At 36.4% G+C, this 13,559-nt stretch overlaps 1 protein-coding gene across 2 annotated transcripts in view; it reads left to right on the forward strand.

Annotated features, from left to right (window-relative positions):
• The window catches only part of MGAT4C (MGAT4 family member C), a 32,115-nt gene extending 21,929 nt beyond the window's left edge, over positions 1-10,186 (forward strand). For both annotated transcript variants that reach the window (XM_026867844.1, XM_026867845.1), the window contains exons 2-4: positions 1,052-1,207; positions 5,734-5,881; positions 7,764-10,186. In XM_026867844.1, coding sequence (XP_026723645.1) covers positions 1,052-1,207; positions 5,734-5,881; positions 7,764-8,920 — 1,461 coding nt within the window. In that variant the 3' untranslated portion in view covers positions 8,921-10,186. The remainder of the gene's footprint in view (positions 1-1,051; positions 1,208-5,733; positions 5,882-7,763) is intronic.
• The last annotated feature ends 3,373 nt before the right edge of the window (positions 10,187-13,559 follow it).

The raw sequence follows: 13,559 nt of genomic DNA on the forward strand, positions 1-13,559 counted from the left end.
TATATATTAGATCTGATATAACATCAGACGTTGTTATGGGCAAGAGCCAAAATACCTTTGTACTTAAACAAGTGAGGACATAAATAATGACCTTATAATCTACTTTTAGTTAAGAATCCCTCAATGTTTGGGCAGTCCAATCTGAAGTATGTTTCACAAGTTTGTGGCCACATCTTGTTCAAACACATGTAGTCCTACACAAGTTAATGCTTATGATTTGGTAGCCAAGAACAGCATACATCTTGTTTTTAATAGTAAAATGGCTAAACTGAATATGTAACGTTGTGATATGCCTAGAAAGTGCTCTTTCTTGATCTTAATTTTAACTACTGAGTGGCTTTCTGGTCCTCTATTCCACCCTTTTTTGTCTGGTTAGTCTAATTGGGGCACTAAGGACTTCCAATAAGTTGCTTAGAAATGTCTGATCTGAGGTAGACATCCACCTTTCTTTTTCTGGTGAAAGCGACACCTCCAGTGAGAGTTCTTCCATTCCAGTACAGAGGTCTAAGGCTAAGGGATGCTGCACAGTCTTGATACTGCCTTCTGACTGCAGGGAAGGTGTCTGCAGTGCCTGGCAGTTCTGGTATCCAGAATTCTCCTGCTGGCAAAAATACTGAGTTATGCAATAGATTCTTCCTTGCCTGTTGGCCTAAGCTGTCTTTGGAACGAGACACAGGGAAACAATGCACAACTTCATCTCTCACCATCAGGTTGGGATCTGACAGTTATACATGCGAAACCAAACTGCTTGATACACTCCTGCCACAGTGACATCATAATTCTAGCCTCAAATGGGTAGGAAAAAGTGTGGGGTTTAATTTACTGGAAAAAAAAAAAAAAGAAAAAAAAGAAAAAAAATATTAAATTATGGATAGAATTGTATATTAAACTTGAAGATGACAATGATTAAATGAAATTAATTCCACCTTTCCACCTTAAAGCGTATAGTATATGCATATTTGAAGGGATTTGATACATCTGTAGGTAAGTTGTTTTGTTATCATGTTTATCAGATGGACGTTTCTTGTAATACTGTGGTTTTCTTTCATAGGTCACACTTCTGTATGCCTTTCTTCACATGAGACACAGCTTGAAATATTTTGATAAAATGAGATGCCTGCGGAAACGATCAGCAGTGTCATTCTTAGGAGTCCTTGTCATTTGCTTGCTGTTTATGAACTTGTACATTGAAGACAGCTATGTTTTGGTAAGTTTTTTGGTGGAAGAAATGATCCTTGCACAACAGAACAGGACATATCCATAGTTAAGCAGTAAAGTTTGTAATTCCTGCAATTTCCCCTGTTAGTGTACCATTAACAGTGAAGTATCCTCGAAATGTGTCCTTTATGATTAAGCCATCTTATCAATATATTCTGCACACAGACTGTGTCAGTAAGACCCTAACAGTCATTTTCACAGAAGTAAATATGTCATTGTCTATTGGAAGTATGGGAAATAATGAATGTACCAAAACATGGAGGTACCTCCATCAGTTACCTTTGAGTCAAAACATCCCCTGTATTTTCCATACTTCTGGATTTCCCTCCACTTTAATGTTGAAATTTGCCTACATCTAAAATATTCATGTGAGCTAGGAGCTCATTTTTCAGTTCACACTGCAAATCTCATGTGTGAATACTGTACTGAACAATATTATAGAAATACAATTATAGAAGAGAACTTACACCAATTCCATATATTTTAAGCTCCTTGCATGAATAATTTCTTTTTAGTATTTTTATTTTGTGGTTTTCTCACTTTCTGAGATTTGAATCTGGTGGGTTCAGTGCTCCCGTGTGAGCAATTAGACATAAATGATACCTAGTGTAAGTTTATGATTGTGAAAAAGATTAATGTAAAGATTTATGTTAGGAATTTCAACAAGTTACTGACATTGTTATATAACTCTACAGTTTATATGTAACCTATGGGTGTCTCAGTGTTAAATGTCAAGTAAACCCTAAAGACTTGATTAATGGATTGAATTTCTACTTCTTCAGAGGTTGGACTGTGCCCAGTAAAAGAACATTGTAGCTTAATAACTGGAACTTGCAAATAGTAAAATTACTAAACTGTATATGTAACACTGTGATATGATTGCACAGTCCTCTTTCTTGATTTTGGATTGAACTGCTGAGTGGCTTTCTAATCCTCTATGCCACCCTTTGATTCATCAAACTGGGACCGTATGGGCTTTTCAGTATTCTGAATGGTGAAGTCCGGTCTCAGCTGGATGTGAAAAGAAACATCATAGGATGAAAAAAGTACAATACACAAACAGTGAAATCCTTACATTGATTTATCAGAACCATAGGTAACTTGCTAGTGATTTTAATGTAAAATATTTTACCTATAACAATATTGTAAATATTTACAATATTAATAAGACTAGTACTTTTTAAATCATTGAAAAGAAAACCCATGCTTCTAGCATGTTACTCCATTACAGACATACTGCTTTCTCTAGCAGTACTTGCACTAAGATTTTGCACTATGTTTTATTTATTCATGATTTCTTAGTTGTGATTGAATGTGACCTGGCTTATCACCTTTTTTTTTTTCCCAGTGGTATTTTCCCTGATGCTTTTTCTCCATTCACTAATTGCTTCAAAGTCCCCCAGATGTTTCTGAAAGTGCTTTTATTATCACTGCTAATGGTGTTCCTCTTGGTTTGTTTTTGAAATCTTTTCCTGTCCTATTTGCCAGCTCCCCAGATGGCTCACTGTCTTACTCTTAATTTGCTCTTTCCTCCCCCCTTTTTAGAAATTCACTCTCTCATTGCTTCTCTCATCACAGTTCTGGCATGTTTGCATTCATGTAGCTCTCAGCCAAGTCTTGCCAAGTCTCTTGACAGTTGTCCCAGATCTCTTGATACTTTATGGTCCATCAAGCGTTTTTCAAATGTGTTAAGCTGTTGACTTTTTGATTTATTTATTTTTATTTTCAACTTTCTTGACCATGTCTGACAGATCTGTTAACTTGTCTGGTGTGTTTTCTCTGCTGAGGTAAAAGATGAGCAGTTTCAGTGTTGGTGGTGAGGAGAGATACGCTTGGGGATAGCTTTCAAGGATAGCAGGCTAACCAGTTCCCCTCAGGAAATGGGAATCTGAACATCCTCAGAGCCCTGAAAGCCCTCTGACTTTCTCACTGTAGCAAGTCTCCTGCTGGAGTATCTCCTGAAGGTACCTGATAGAGGAAGGCAACTGACCCTGAGTTTCTCTTCCCAGTCTCGGGCATCAGGCTGTGCAGTAACATGAGATGAGTGACCTTTTCCAACATTAGAATATCAAAGTGAGATTCATTGTGGCAAATCTTAAGAAGGGAGAGGAGAACTTTTCCTTTTTGCTCAGAGACTCTCACATGCCCAGAGAATCACTTCGCTGTTTTCTGCAGGGCATTTGCTGTGGAAATGGAAAGTAAGGGCCCACCTGGAAAGACTGCTTAAATATGTTTTTAGGGGGTATATCAGACAGCGCTGATGCACATGTGTCAGCAGAGCAGTTTAAGGTGCTTCATTTGCAGTGTGTGAACAACATCTGATCAAATATTTTGAAGACATACTGAATTAAATATAACCAGATATCACAATATATGCAGTGATGTTTTAATACATATTCTGAGTTGTAAGTGAACTGTAAGTGAAGCATGCCTTCTGCACTCTTCTATGAATACTAATCATTATTTAGGGCACTATGAAAACAATAGTACTATTGTAGCTGACACAACATCCTTGGTGGAGCAGAGTATCTCTCTAAAGAATAAAGAACTTCTGGCACTTCACCCCATGGCACCCACAGGAACCTCCCAAGCTCCAGCGAAAACTGGAATGTAAGTCAGAGGTTAGTTAACAAATGAAAGCCAGAAACATCATAGCAAAAAATAAAGAAGACAGCTAAAGAGAGCTAATCAAGCTTTTCAGCTTCATTGACCTCTACATAGTAGTCAGCGGTAGAAGAAACAGATTTGAAATTTTTTGAAAAATCCATTATTTCAGTTTTGGGTTTTATTCAACAAAATGAAAACAGCAACTTAAGAAAAATATTGTTAGCCACAAAAGGCATTTCTTAAAGAGAAAAAAAAAAAGGAACATTTCTGTGGTCAGTTTAAATATTTTCCTTGTTAAAATCAAAACATTTTGTCCTGACAGTCCCTATTTCTAATCATTTTGAAACTTTTTTATGTAGAAAAACCTCAGAAGAATGGTTTTCCATTCCAAAACCTCCTTACGAAACAAAGAACTTTGGAGCTCCATTCTGGAACCGATGACACATGTTTTGGCATTAATGAAGGCTGTTTTTAAAAAAATAAAGGTTTTGGACCAGCCTATTTTTTTTTTTCCATTTGACAGTTTTCATTGAAAATCTCCTGAAGTTTTGATGCATTCTCATCCTAGCTCATTGAGTTACCTTTTAATCTGGCATCTGATCAACATAAACCTTCTTCTCATAACTTGTGAGCAAATGCAGAGTAGCAGCAGAGCAGCACTATAAAGAAATGACTGAAGAGACATTGCAGATCAAGAGAGCATAACAGTGCAGGTATATGGCTCTGGATGTCTGCCAAAGATCTTTAACTAAGCTCAGAGCTAGATTATATACTACTTCTATGACAGAAAAATAATAAACTTAAATTGAACCTAGGATCGGTCTACAGAAATATTTCTTTGTGCTATAAAATATCTTTGACACATTTTTGAATAATTATACTATTAAATATGAGTGCTGTTTACTGTTTCCATGGTTGTTCTTGTTAGCAGCAGTACTACTGCTGCACAATGCTCCCACTTAATGACAGATCAGGAAGTTTTCAGTGCATTAACATACTGTACACATCAGAAGAAATTAACTCATTCATACACTGGCCTATCATCAGACTAGAATCAAGCCATGTAAATTAAATAAGCATTCCTACCTTTAAATTCAGTCTCATGACACTACAACCTGTTAGATATTTTCCCTTTTCTTAAGGATTAAGGAACTGATTTTCCCTGAGACCGAACGGAGCTTATGAATAGGGCACTGCTGATGAAGCCACTCCTTCCCTTGTGCAACTTTACTACAGTTAGGGAAGCCTCTTGGAAGAAAAAGAAAGGAGAAGGATGCAGGAAAGGAGGCATAGTGATAAATTTGCCTTTTTTTTCTGTACCATCAAACAGTGTTTACCTAATCCAGAAAAGCTTTGGCTGTGTGGATGATCACACGCATTTCTTCTTATCACAGATCTGAGTCAGAACTACTCAGAAAACTGGCAAAATGAGCCAGATGCTAGGATCTAGTTTCATCTTTCCTTTGCAACAGTTTGGGTAGCTTTTTTAATCACTGAAAACATTTTCAAAAAATCTCCCCCACTTCTCCATCTATGAAAATTATCTCATCTGTTGCTGACTGATACTTTCTTATCCCTGTTTTGAATACTGCAGAATTTTTGGCAATAATTTAGTGTTTGCAACCTTTCCAGAGTTTTGGTCCAAAATACTTTTTTTTTTTTTTTCCTTTTCCTGTTACTGTAATCTGAAGGGTTATGGTAGATTTTCTGTAGCCAAAAATGTATGATATTCAGTAATGGGTTTTTAGAAAAAATAAGGTGACATCTACATGCTTTCACGAAAGCTGACACTGAAAAATGTTATTCTTGGAAACCTGCCTGTCTGTGTTTCCTCTCTGGCTGGCATTCACAAATGTGTTTCTCTCTGTCTCTCTCCCTCTCCTATTCTTTTTGTTTTCTCACTAATAGGAAGGGGACAAGCAATTAATCAGAGAAACAGCCACGCACCAGCTCAACCCAGAGCGCTATGTTCACACTTTTAAAGATTTGTCTAATTTCTCAGGATCTATAAACATTTCCTATCGCTACCTAGCTGGCACGCCTTTGCCAAGGAAAAGTAAGTAACTGCAATCTGAATGTTATAAAATGAAGTAATTAAAAAATGGGTGAAATCCATAGAGTCCCTGTGGTATTTCTAGGCAAGAGGGGCTGAGTTAATCAGTGACAATCTCAGAGAGTTAGTGGGGCAGGTTGCTCTCTCTGCAGAGGCAGTTCCTGGGCAGCTGCTAGTTCAGCCCTAGCAGTGACTGCCCCCCACAGCCTGGTTACCTTCTGACCAAATGCTTGGTTTGTAGTCGTCCTGCAGGCAGCCCCTGAATGATATGTGTGAGCGTATTTTTGTGGATCTCCCCCAAGGCCAGAAGGAGATCATTTAGAAAGCAGGAGCAAGGCACGTGCTGGTGTTGGTCTGTAACCACCCTCTCAGACCATACTGTGGGCCTCTGTCTGTGTAGCCAGTAAATCCAATCTAAGGTATGCTTGGGATCATGTAGATACACCCTTCAGGTCCCCTATTTTGCCAGTCCAGCAGCTGTGGATGGATCTCCTTGTTCCTTTAGCTGTGATAACAAGGGAGGTGAACTGTGCTATTACGAGGACAATAAAGAGGATTCTTCTCGCAGCCATCTACAGATGGACTATTTAGTTATTCTGACTTCAGGCAGGGTTCAAAACTTTCATCTTCAAGTGAAATATGGCCTTATTTCATAAATCTAGGGCTTTTAGATGGGTGTTCTTTGGGTTCCAAATCAATCATTTCACAAACATGGCTCTGAAGTTCAAGCATAAAAGGTAAAATAAAATAATCTGTGATTTGTTGATCTTCATAGAAAGCTATAAAATTTGCTCAAATTAGATTTGAGAAATTTGGGGTTCTATAGGCAGCCTAAATGGCTTCTGGGGGTTGTACTTCACTGTACAACTGCATTTTAATCAGACTTACGCCTTGAGGGAAACTGAATCACTTTATCAAAGCAGTCTTTTACAAACCACAGTATTTTAAGAAAGTTGGAGTAGTTTCAACTGAAGTATGCCCTATCAGTTATAAAGTCTTAACATTTTTTACATCAGAAGTTAGAAAAATTGAGATATATTAGCAAATATCTGAAAAAAGTTATTTGGGCTGCTGGTTAAAACGCAATGTCAGTGACTCCAAAACAGCAGAGATGAAAATTCTTCCCATATAATTAAGATGCATTTCTCCCTGGAAAGATGTAACAGCATTAAAAATTATTTATACAAGCACAAATATGCAGTAGTAAGTTCTCTTCTACTTTAAAATAATATCTAAATTACATCTTGCAACAGGGAGTTCCCTGTAACATGCTCAGCGAGTCCTGAAAGGGGGTTAGAGGAAGAATTATTAGCAAGGAAAAACTGAACAGATTCAGTTAAAAATGAACATACAGAAAAAAATTATCCATGCGACATTCATAAAACTATAAAGTTATGCATAAACGTAACTAGTCTTGTAGAGTGTTTACACTGATAAAAGTTTGACATTTAATCTATAGCTCACTTTTTTGTGCTGCATTTCACAGTTCCTTTAAAAATATTGTCTGAATCATATCTCATAATCCCTTTTCTTTTAGCAGATTCTACAGCCTTGTCATTGTCTATGTGGTTTCCTCTACCAGGCATATAAGTGCACATTGCTTTGGCTTTTGTCCACTCCATGACATTCCTTGCAGTTAATAAGTGAATGTTGAATGCAATAGTTTCCATATGTCTATTTGCATGCAATATGATTCTTCTTCCATTAAAAGGCAATAAATGTCCTTTGTTGCATGTAGCTTAAAAAAATTCACATACTAAATTTCTCAGCCTTCACCATTCAAAAGATTTATTTAATATAAGCACAGGTCTGGAGGATAGCTTTGTGGTGAAATGGTTTCCAACATCAGATACTCAAGTTTTTGTTTGAATTGTCTTTTGTACAGGGTATCTTACAATTGGGCTATCCTCTGTGAAACGGAAAAAGGGTAACTACTTGCTTGAGACCATCAAGTCCATATTCGAGCAGTCAAGTTATGAGGAACTCAAAGAAATCGCAGTGGTAGTGCAGCTGGCAGATTTTGACTCAGCCTGGTGTGAAGGAATGGTCCAAGATATTTCACAGAAATTTGCACATCACATAATTGCAGGCAGATTAATAGTTATTCACGTCCCTGAGGAGTATTATCCTGTACTGGATGGCCTCAAGAGAAATTACAATGACCCAGAGGACCGTGTGAAGTTTCGATCCAAACAAAATGTAGATTATGCTTTCCTTCTGAATTTTTGTGCTAATCTTTCTGACTATTATGTGATGCTAGAAGATGATGTTCGCTGTTCAAAGAATTTTTTGACTGCTGTTAAGAAAGTAATTACCTCACGAGAAGGATCCTACTGGGTGACTTTAGAATTCTCCAAGCTGGGGTACATTGGAAAGCTTTACCATTCCCATGACCTTCCACGCCTGGCCCATTTTTTGTTGATGTTTTACCAAGAAATGCCTTGCGATTGGCTGCTCATCCACTTTCGTGGGTTGTTAGCTCAAAAGGAAGTGATACGTTTTAAGCCATCTCTGTTCCAGCACATGGGATACTACTCATCTTACAAAGGAGCTGAAAACAAGCTAAAGGATGATGATTTTGAAGAGGAATCATTTGACATCCCTGACAACCCACCTGCAAACTTGCACACCAACATGAATGTATTTGAAAACTATGAGGCAAGCAAGGCTTACAGCAGCATTGATGAGTACTTCTGGGGCAAAGCTCCTTCTACTGGAGACTTCTATGGGATTGTATTTGAAAAGCCCATTAAAATCAGTAAAATTAAAGTTGTCACTGGAACTGAAGACCGGCAAAATGACATTTTGCATCATGGAGCCCTGGAAGTAGGAGAAAAGATTGTAGGGAGTAAAAAAGGAAGAAAATGTACTACCTACTTGAGACTAGGGGAATTCAGAAATGGGAATTTTGAAATAACAGATGTAGAGCACAAAGTTCTGTTTGATATTAACTGCATGAGAATACTTGTTACCAAAAGTCAAAAAGAATGGCTGATCATTAGGAGCATTAGCATCTGGACTTCTCAAACACCAAATCAATAAAGCAAAGCACAGAGTGCATACAGTCAGCTGGGTCCCAGTTGGTGCCATTCCCCAGAAAAACTGACATTTTCAACACTTCACTAGAGACACAGAAAATCTGGGGAAATCACAAAACAAGCAAAGCAATTTATTTTTTACTAGTTTGGCCAGGCAATATACAAACACTTTGTTGAAAATTTTGAATTTTATAAGAAATGCAAAGTTCTCAAACCTCGCTTGAGATCTTGAATCCCCTTTTTTTTATTATTTCTCTGTTAGAGAGATCTTCTGGACTAAACAGAACAAAACATCCTATAATTACCAAAAGGTTTAAAGCTATGACCAGTACGTTGTGAAAAGAAATAAGAAATTGGATTGCACCTTACGCACATATAAATTTAAAATGTTATCATAGTATGCATTTGTACAATAGTTGTTGGTATGTTTCTTTTAAAGGCAGTTGTGACACGGAAATCAGTCCTGAAAGTGGCAGTTTCATTCTAAGCACTGTAAGAAAATTGTGTGGCTAATCATTGCAACTTCTTTTCAAAAGGGAATGTATGTAAAATTATAAATCTGACATGACAACTATGTAAAAAATAGATAATTGCATCTGTTATTCTGTCTCATCAAATATCCTTTGTTCTTTCTCCTGGGCCCTTTCACTGAAACAAGCACTACCTGGATTCTGTAATATTTAGGGGACCAATTTACTCCCCTTATTGGAACAAAATGCCTCACAGTAAGCAAGCATTCTGCTTGAGTACAGATGTCACTATCAAACACAAGCATCTCAAGGGCAACCACTGTTCTCTCAGACAGGCATCTTAACAGATCTCAGCTTCAACATTTTCCATTCCTTCACAATATGCAGAACCCCCCATGAGAAATTTGCACATAGCCGAATACTACAACATGCTTTCCAACAAATGGTATGCCTTCCATGTCTACATGTCCAGCCCATGTATGATACAAACGTAATGTGTACCGGGTTAATCAGTTGGAGGTGAATGTAACCACCAGTCTTTCCTGGATGATCTCTAGCCAACAGAGCAGACACAAAAAGAAGAATCTTGATTCAATGAAAAATCAGTATGTTTCTAAATATTTTTTTAAAAGTTTTCTAATTCTGATCATGTTACTTCTGTAGACATTTTCCGCTGCCTCTGGTTATTCCCTGAAAGCTTATTTTGCCTGACTTTAACCAATAAGCAAAAAAGTTCCCTCAATCATTACTTCAGCGTCGGCTCTCAGCCTGTAGCGCATCACAGAGGGAGGCTGTATAGAGAGATGATTTATACTATATGCATTACATTTGGATTAGCAGAATCTATGGGGTTTTTTCCTCTAAGAATTTCTCCAGACTCTCTCAGTAGACACACTAAGAAATACATGAGTATCAAATGTGACACAAATGAACACTATATTGTCAATCTCATGAATACTGTGGTTATCATCTAATTGCGTGTATGGGTTTTACTTAAACCTGGAAGGCAAGGATTAAATTTCCTTGGAAATTTTCCAAGGAATGCCTGCACTGACCAAGAGTGAACTAACTACTGTATTCAGTATATCCAAACCTAACATGGCAATTTCAGAAGGGTAAATTATTAAAAAATCTTCACAAAACAGCAATACAATTGCTTTTCCTGGTTCATAAATCCTGATAAATTCAGGTCCAGGTTTGGCAAATCCCCCAACATAGAGGTAAGGTACATTTTAAAATAAATCTTCTGATATATGCTTCTCCATAATTTAGAAAAACATCCTCTTCTGAAATAAAGTTTTTGTTTCTTTGTTCGTTAATACACACCTAACATTATATTCATCGTATACCCACTTTCAGTAAAATAGATTAGACGCAGTGCACATGTTCATTCTGAAATGGAAAACAACAATTTTTAATATTAAAAATACATTATAATCTCAAATGGTTGCAAATACTTATGAAGGACTTGCTTTTTGACAGTGATCTTCCATGATTAACAAATAATTAGTTGATAATTATTCATTAGTCAACACCAATTTTTTGAATGAACTGTCATTCTTCTATTTTTTCCTTTTCTTGGTCGTTAACTATTAGTGCCAAAGCAAACATAACTAGGTTAACCAGGAACATTACCTTTACTTTTATTCAGAAATGCAGTATGTCCAAAACAAACTTCTAAATTAAAATGGAAAATATATTCAATCCCAAGGTTTAAAATGTTCTTGTAATCAAAACCATATACAGTGTGAATGGCTACTAGAAGTTAAATGGTCTCAACATAAGTCTGCTTTCCTTTTTAAAACAACAGTAGCAATGAGTCTCATCTTCGGTATCATGGTTTAGCAGTGAGAACTCTCATCTGCATGTTACCAGTCTGAGAGGGTCCAACCCACAAATGTAAAGTGAAGGCCTTCAAAGGATGCTTTTCTTAGGTGTGGATAGTGGTATGTGCTGGGAATGAGAGGTGTGCACCACTCTTCCTGTTTTAGTTGATTTGGAAAAAATAATTGACAATACATTTATTCCAGGAGAGGCAAGAACACAGTTCTGTAAACTAGCGTTTTGAGCATTCACCTTAGTGCATGGGTCCCAGCTGCTCTTCACAGAATGTGCATTTTATCCAACTCAATCACGTGAAAAAGGTTGCCAGATTTTGAAAATTAACAAAGAAAAAAAAGAGACGTAAAATCAGTGATAACTGGTTTTCAGACAGATTTCAGAAAGATATATTTGAAGATACATTTTTTTTCTGCATGTGCTAAGAAAAATGATTACCTTCTGAAAATATTTAATCAGACATGTACATGTTCACTATTACTTCTCAAAGTTTGGATTTTTTTTTTTCACTGATGAAGCAAAAGGTTAGCAGTGTCTCAAAGCTCTGTTCACTGGTGTACACAGTTGGTTCTGTTGGTGTGTATTTGCTGGGTTCATTTGTGGACTGAACATCAATATTGAAATGCCAATACTGAAAATACCATGCTGTGGTCTGCACACTGAGGGATCTATTCTTCACTAACATGCATGTATTGTTCCTATTGGCACTGTTTGGGATCCCTCACTGTATGATGTCCCTGGGTCTTTTTATCTTTTCTTAACTGAAAGCCAGTTTGTCATCTTATCTTTCTTCATATAGTGTAATCCCTCTGACACAGGGAATTCTTGAGAAGTAAAATGTTACTCACTGTGAATTAAAATAAGAACTGAGACCTTCATTTAGTGCAGAATAAACAAACCCAGAAGACAGTGATTTTCAAGCAAAACAGTTTTAGCATATTTACTATATGTACTATGATAAAGATAATAAGATAATTCACTAAGGTGCTATATGAATGTGTTATTTTTGGATCAGTGTTCTAACATGATGCTCTATTTTGCTCTTTGATCAGTATTCTATTGTGTTAGACCCTAATGTTTTTGCTTTTATGAAGGGAAATTGGGAACTTGTTCATTACTGAATTATTGAAAGTTAAATAGCAAACTGTAACACCTTAGAAGATATTTCATCTTGGAAAACTATTAAAGGAAAAAAAAAAACAAAACCAAAACATGGTTAACCATCTCAAAAACTGCAGATGCAATCCTCAATCATTGTGAAGTATTTCAGAGATTCTGATGGAAATGACAGTTCTTACTACTCATGTTAATTTTGCAGTTCTATTAGGCTACATTTCAATAAGTTTTAAGTTATGAGGGGTAACTTGAACTCAAGCCATGTCATATGTTCATATGGTAGAGTATGTTTTGAAAAACACAGGTGGAAAATACAGATGTATATTATAATGAAAAAATAAGTGATTTTAATGTCATATTCTATATAAAAAGACAAATAGATTGAAGTCCACGCCACTCAGCTTTTCAGATAAAGTTAAACAAGGGTCTTAATTCTTGTTCTCTTCTCTTTAGTCCTTGGAGATGGAAACTTTAGGGGAAGCAGGATTGAACTATGTATCATAAAAGACTAAGTGTTGATTTTGTAAAATTTTTTTTAAATATAAATAATTTTTTTTTCTTATCTTTTCATTTTAGTTTTAGCCACCCTGGAAGGCTGAAATGCAAATAGTCTCCAAACAGTTGTATTTTGGTATCTCTGGATGGCATATTCCAAGTTCTTGCCTCTTTTACTACTCTTGTCACAATAAATACATTCTATGTCACCTTTAGCAGCAGGCATGTAGACTAAGGCTAGATTTCTGCTTCTGCTGTAAATGGAAAGAAAGAGGAGCACATCCAGAGTCATCTCAGTGTACAATGGTTGGCTAAGATCTGTTTCTCTCTACTGCCTGTGGTGAGAGGCTATGCAAGTGGTTTGGCATAAACGTTCATTTCCTAGATATTAGAGATACAGATCTGTTTCTTTTGCATGATTACTTATAATACGTATAGATCTAGATAAAAATACATGATATGTATAAACCTTTACAGATATTTTATTATCAGCAGCACCACTCTTCACAGCAGGGATGTGAGTATCTTCTTCATAAATACTACCTTGCCATTTCAATGAAAATAATTTGTTCAGCTTTAAAATAAGGAATATGAATGTCCACCTTGACTCCAAAGCATTATTTATTATGTTAGTTTAACAATGAAATTAAATACAGAGAAAGATTAATTACAATAACATTTCCATAATAGTAGTTTGTTGTTAAAGCCTAAAACTGAATTGGC

This window comes from Athene cunicularia (genome assembly GCF_003259725.1).
Source record: "Athene cunicularia isolate RWA chromosome 1 unlocalized genomic scaffold, athCun1 chr1_part2, whole genome shotgun sequence".
NCBI lineage: Eukaryota > Metazoa > Chordata > Aves > Strigiformes > Strigidae > Athene > Athene cunicularia.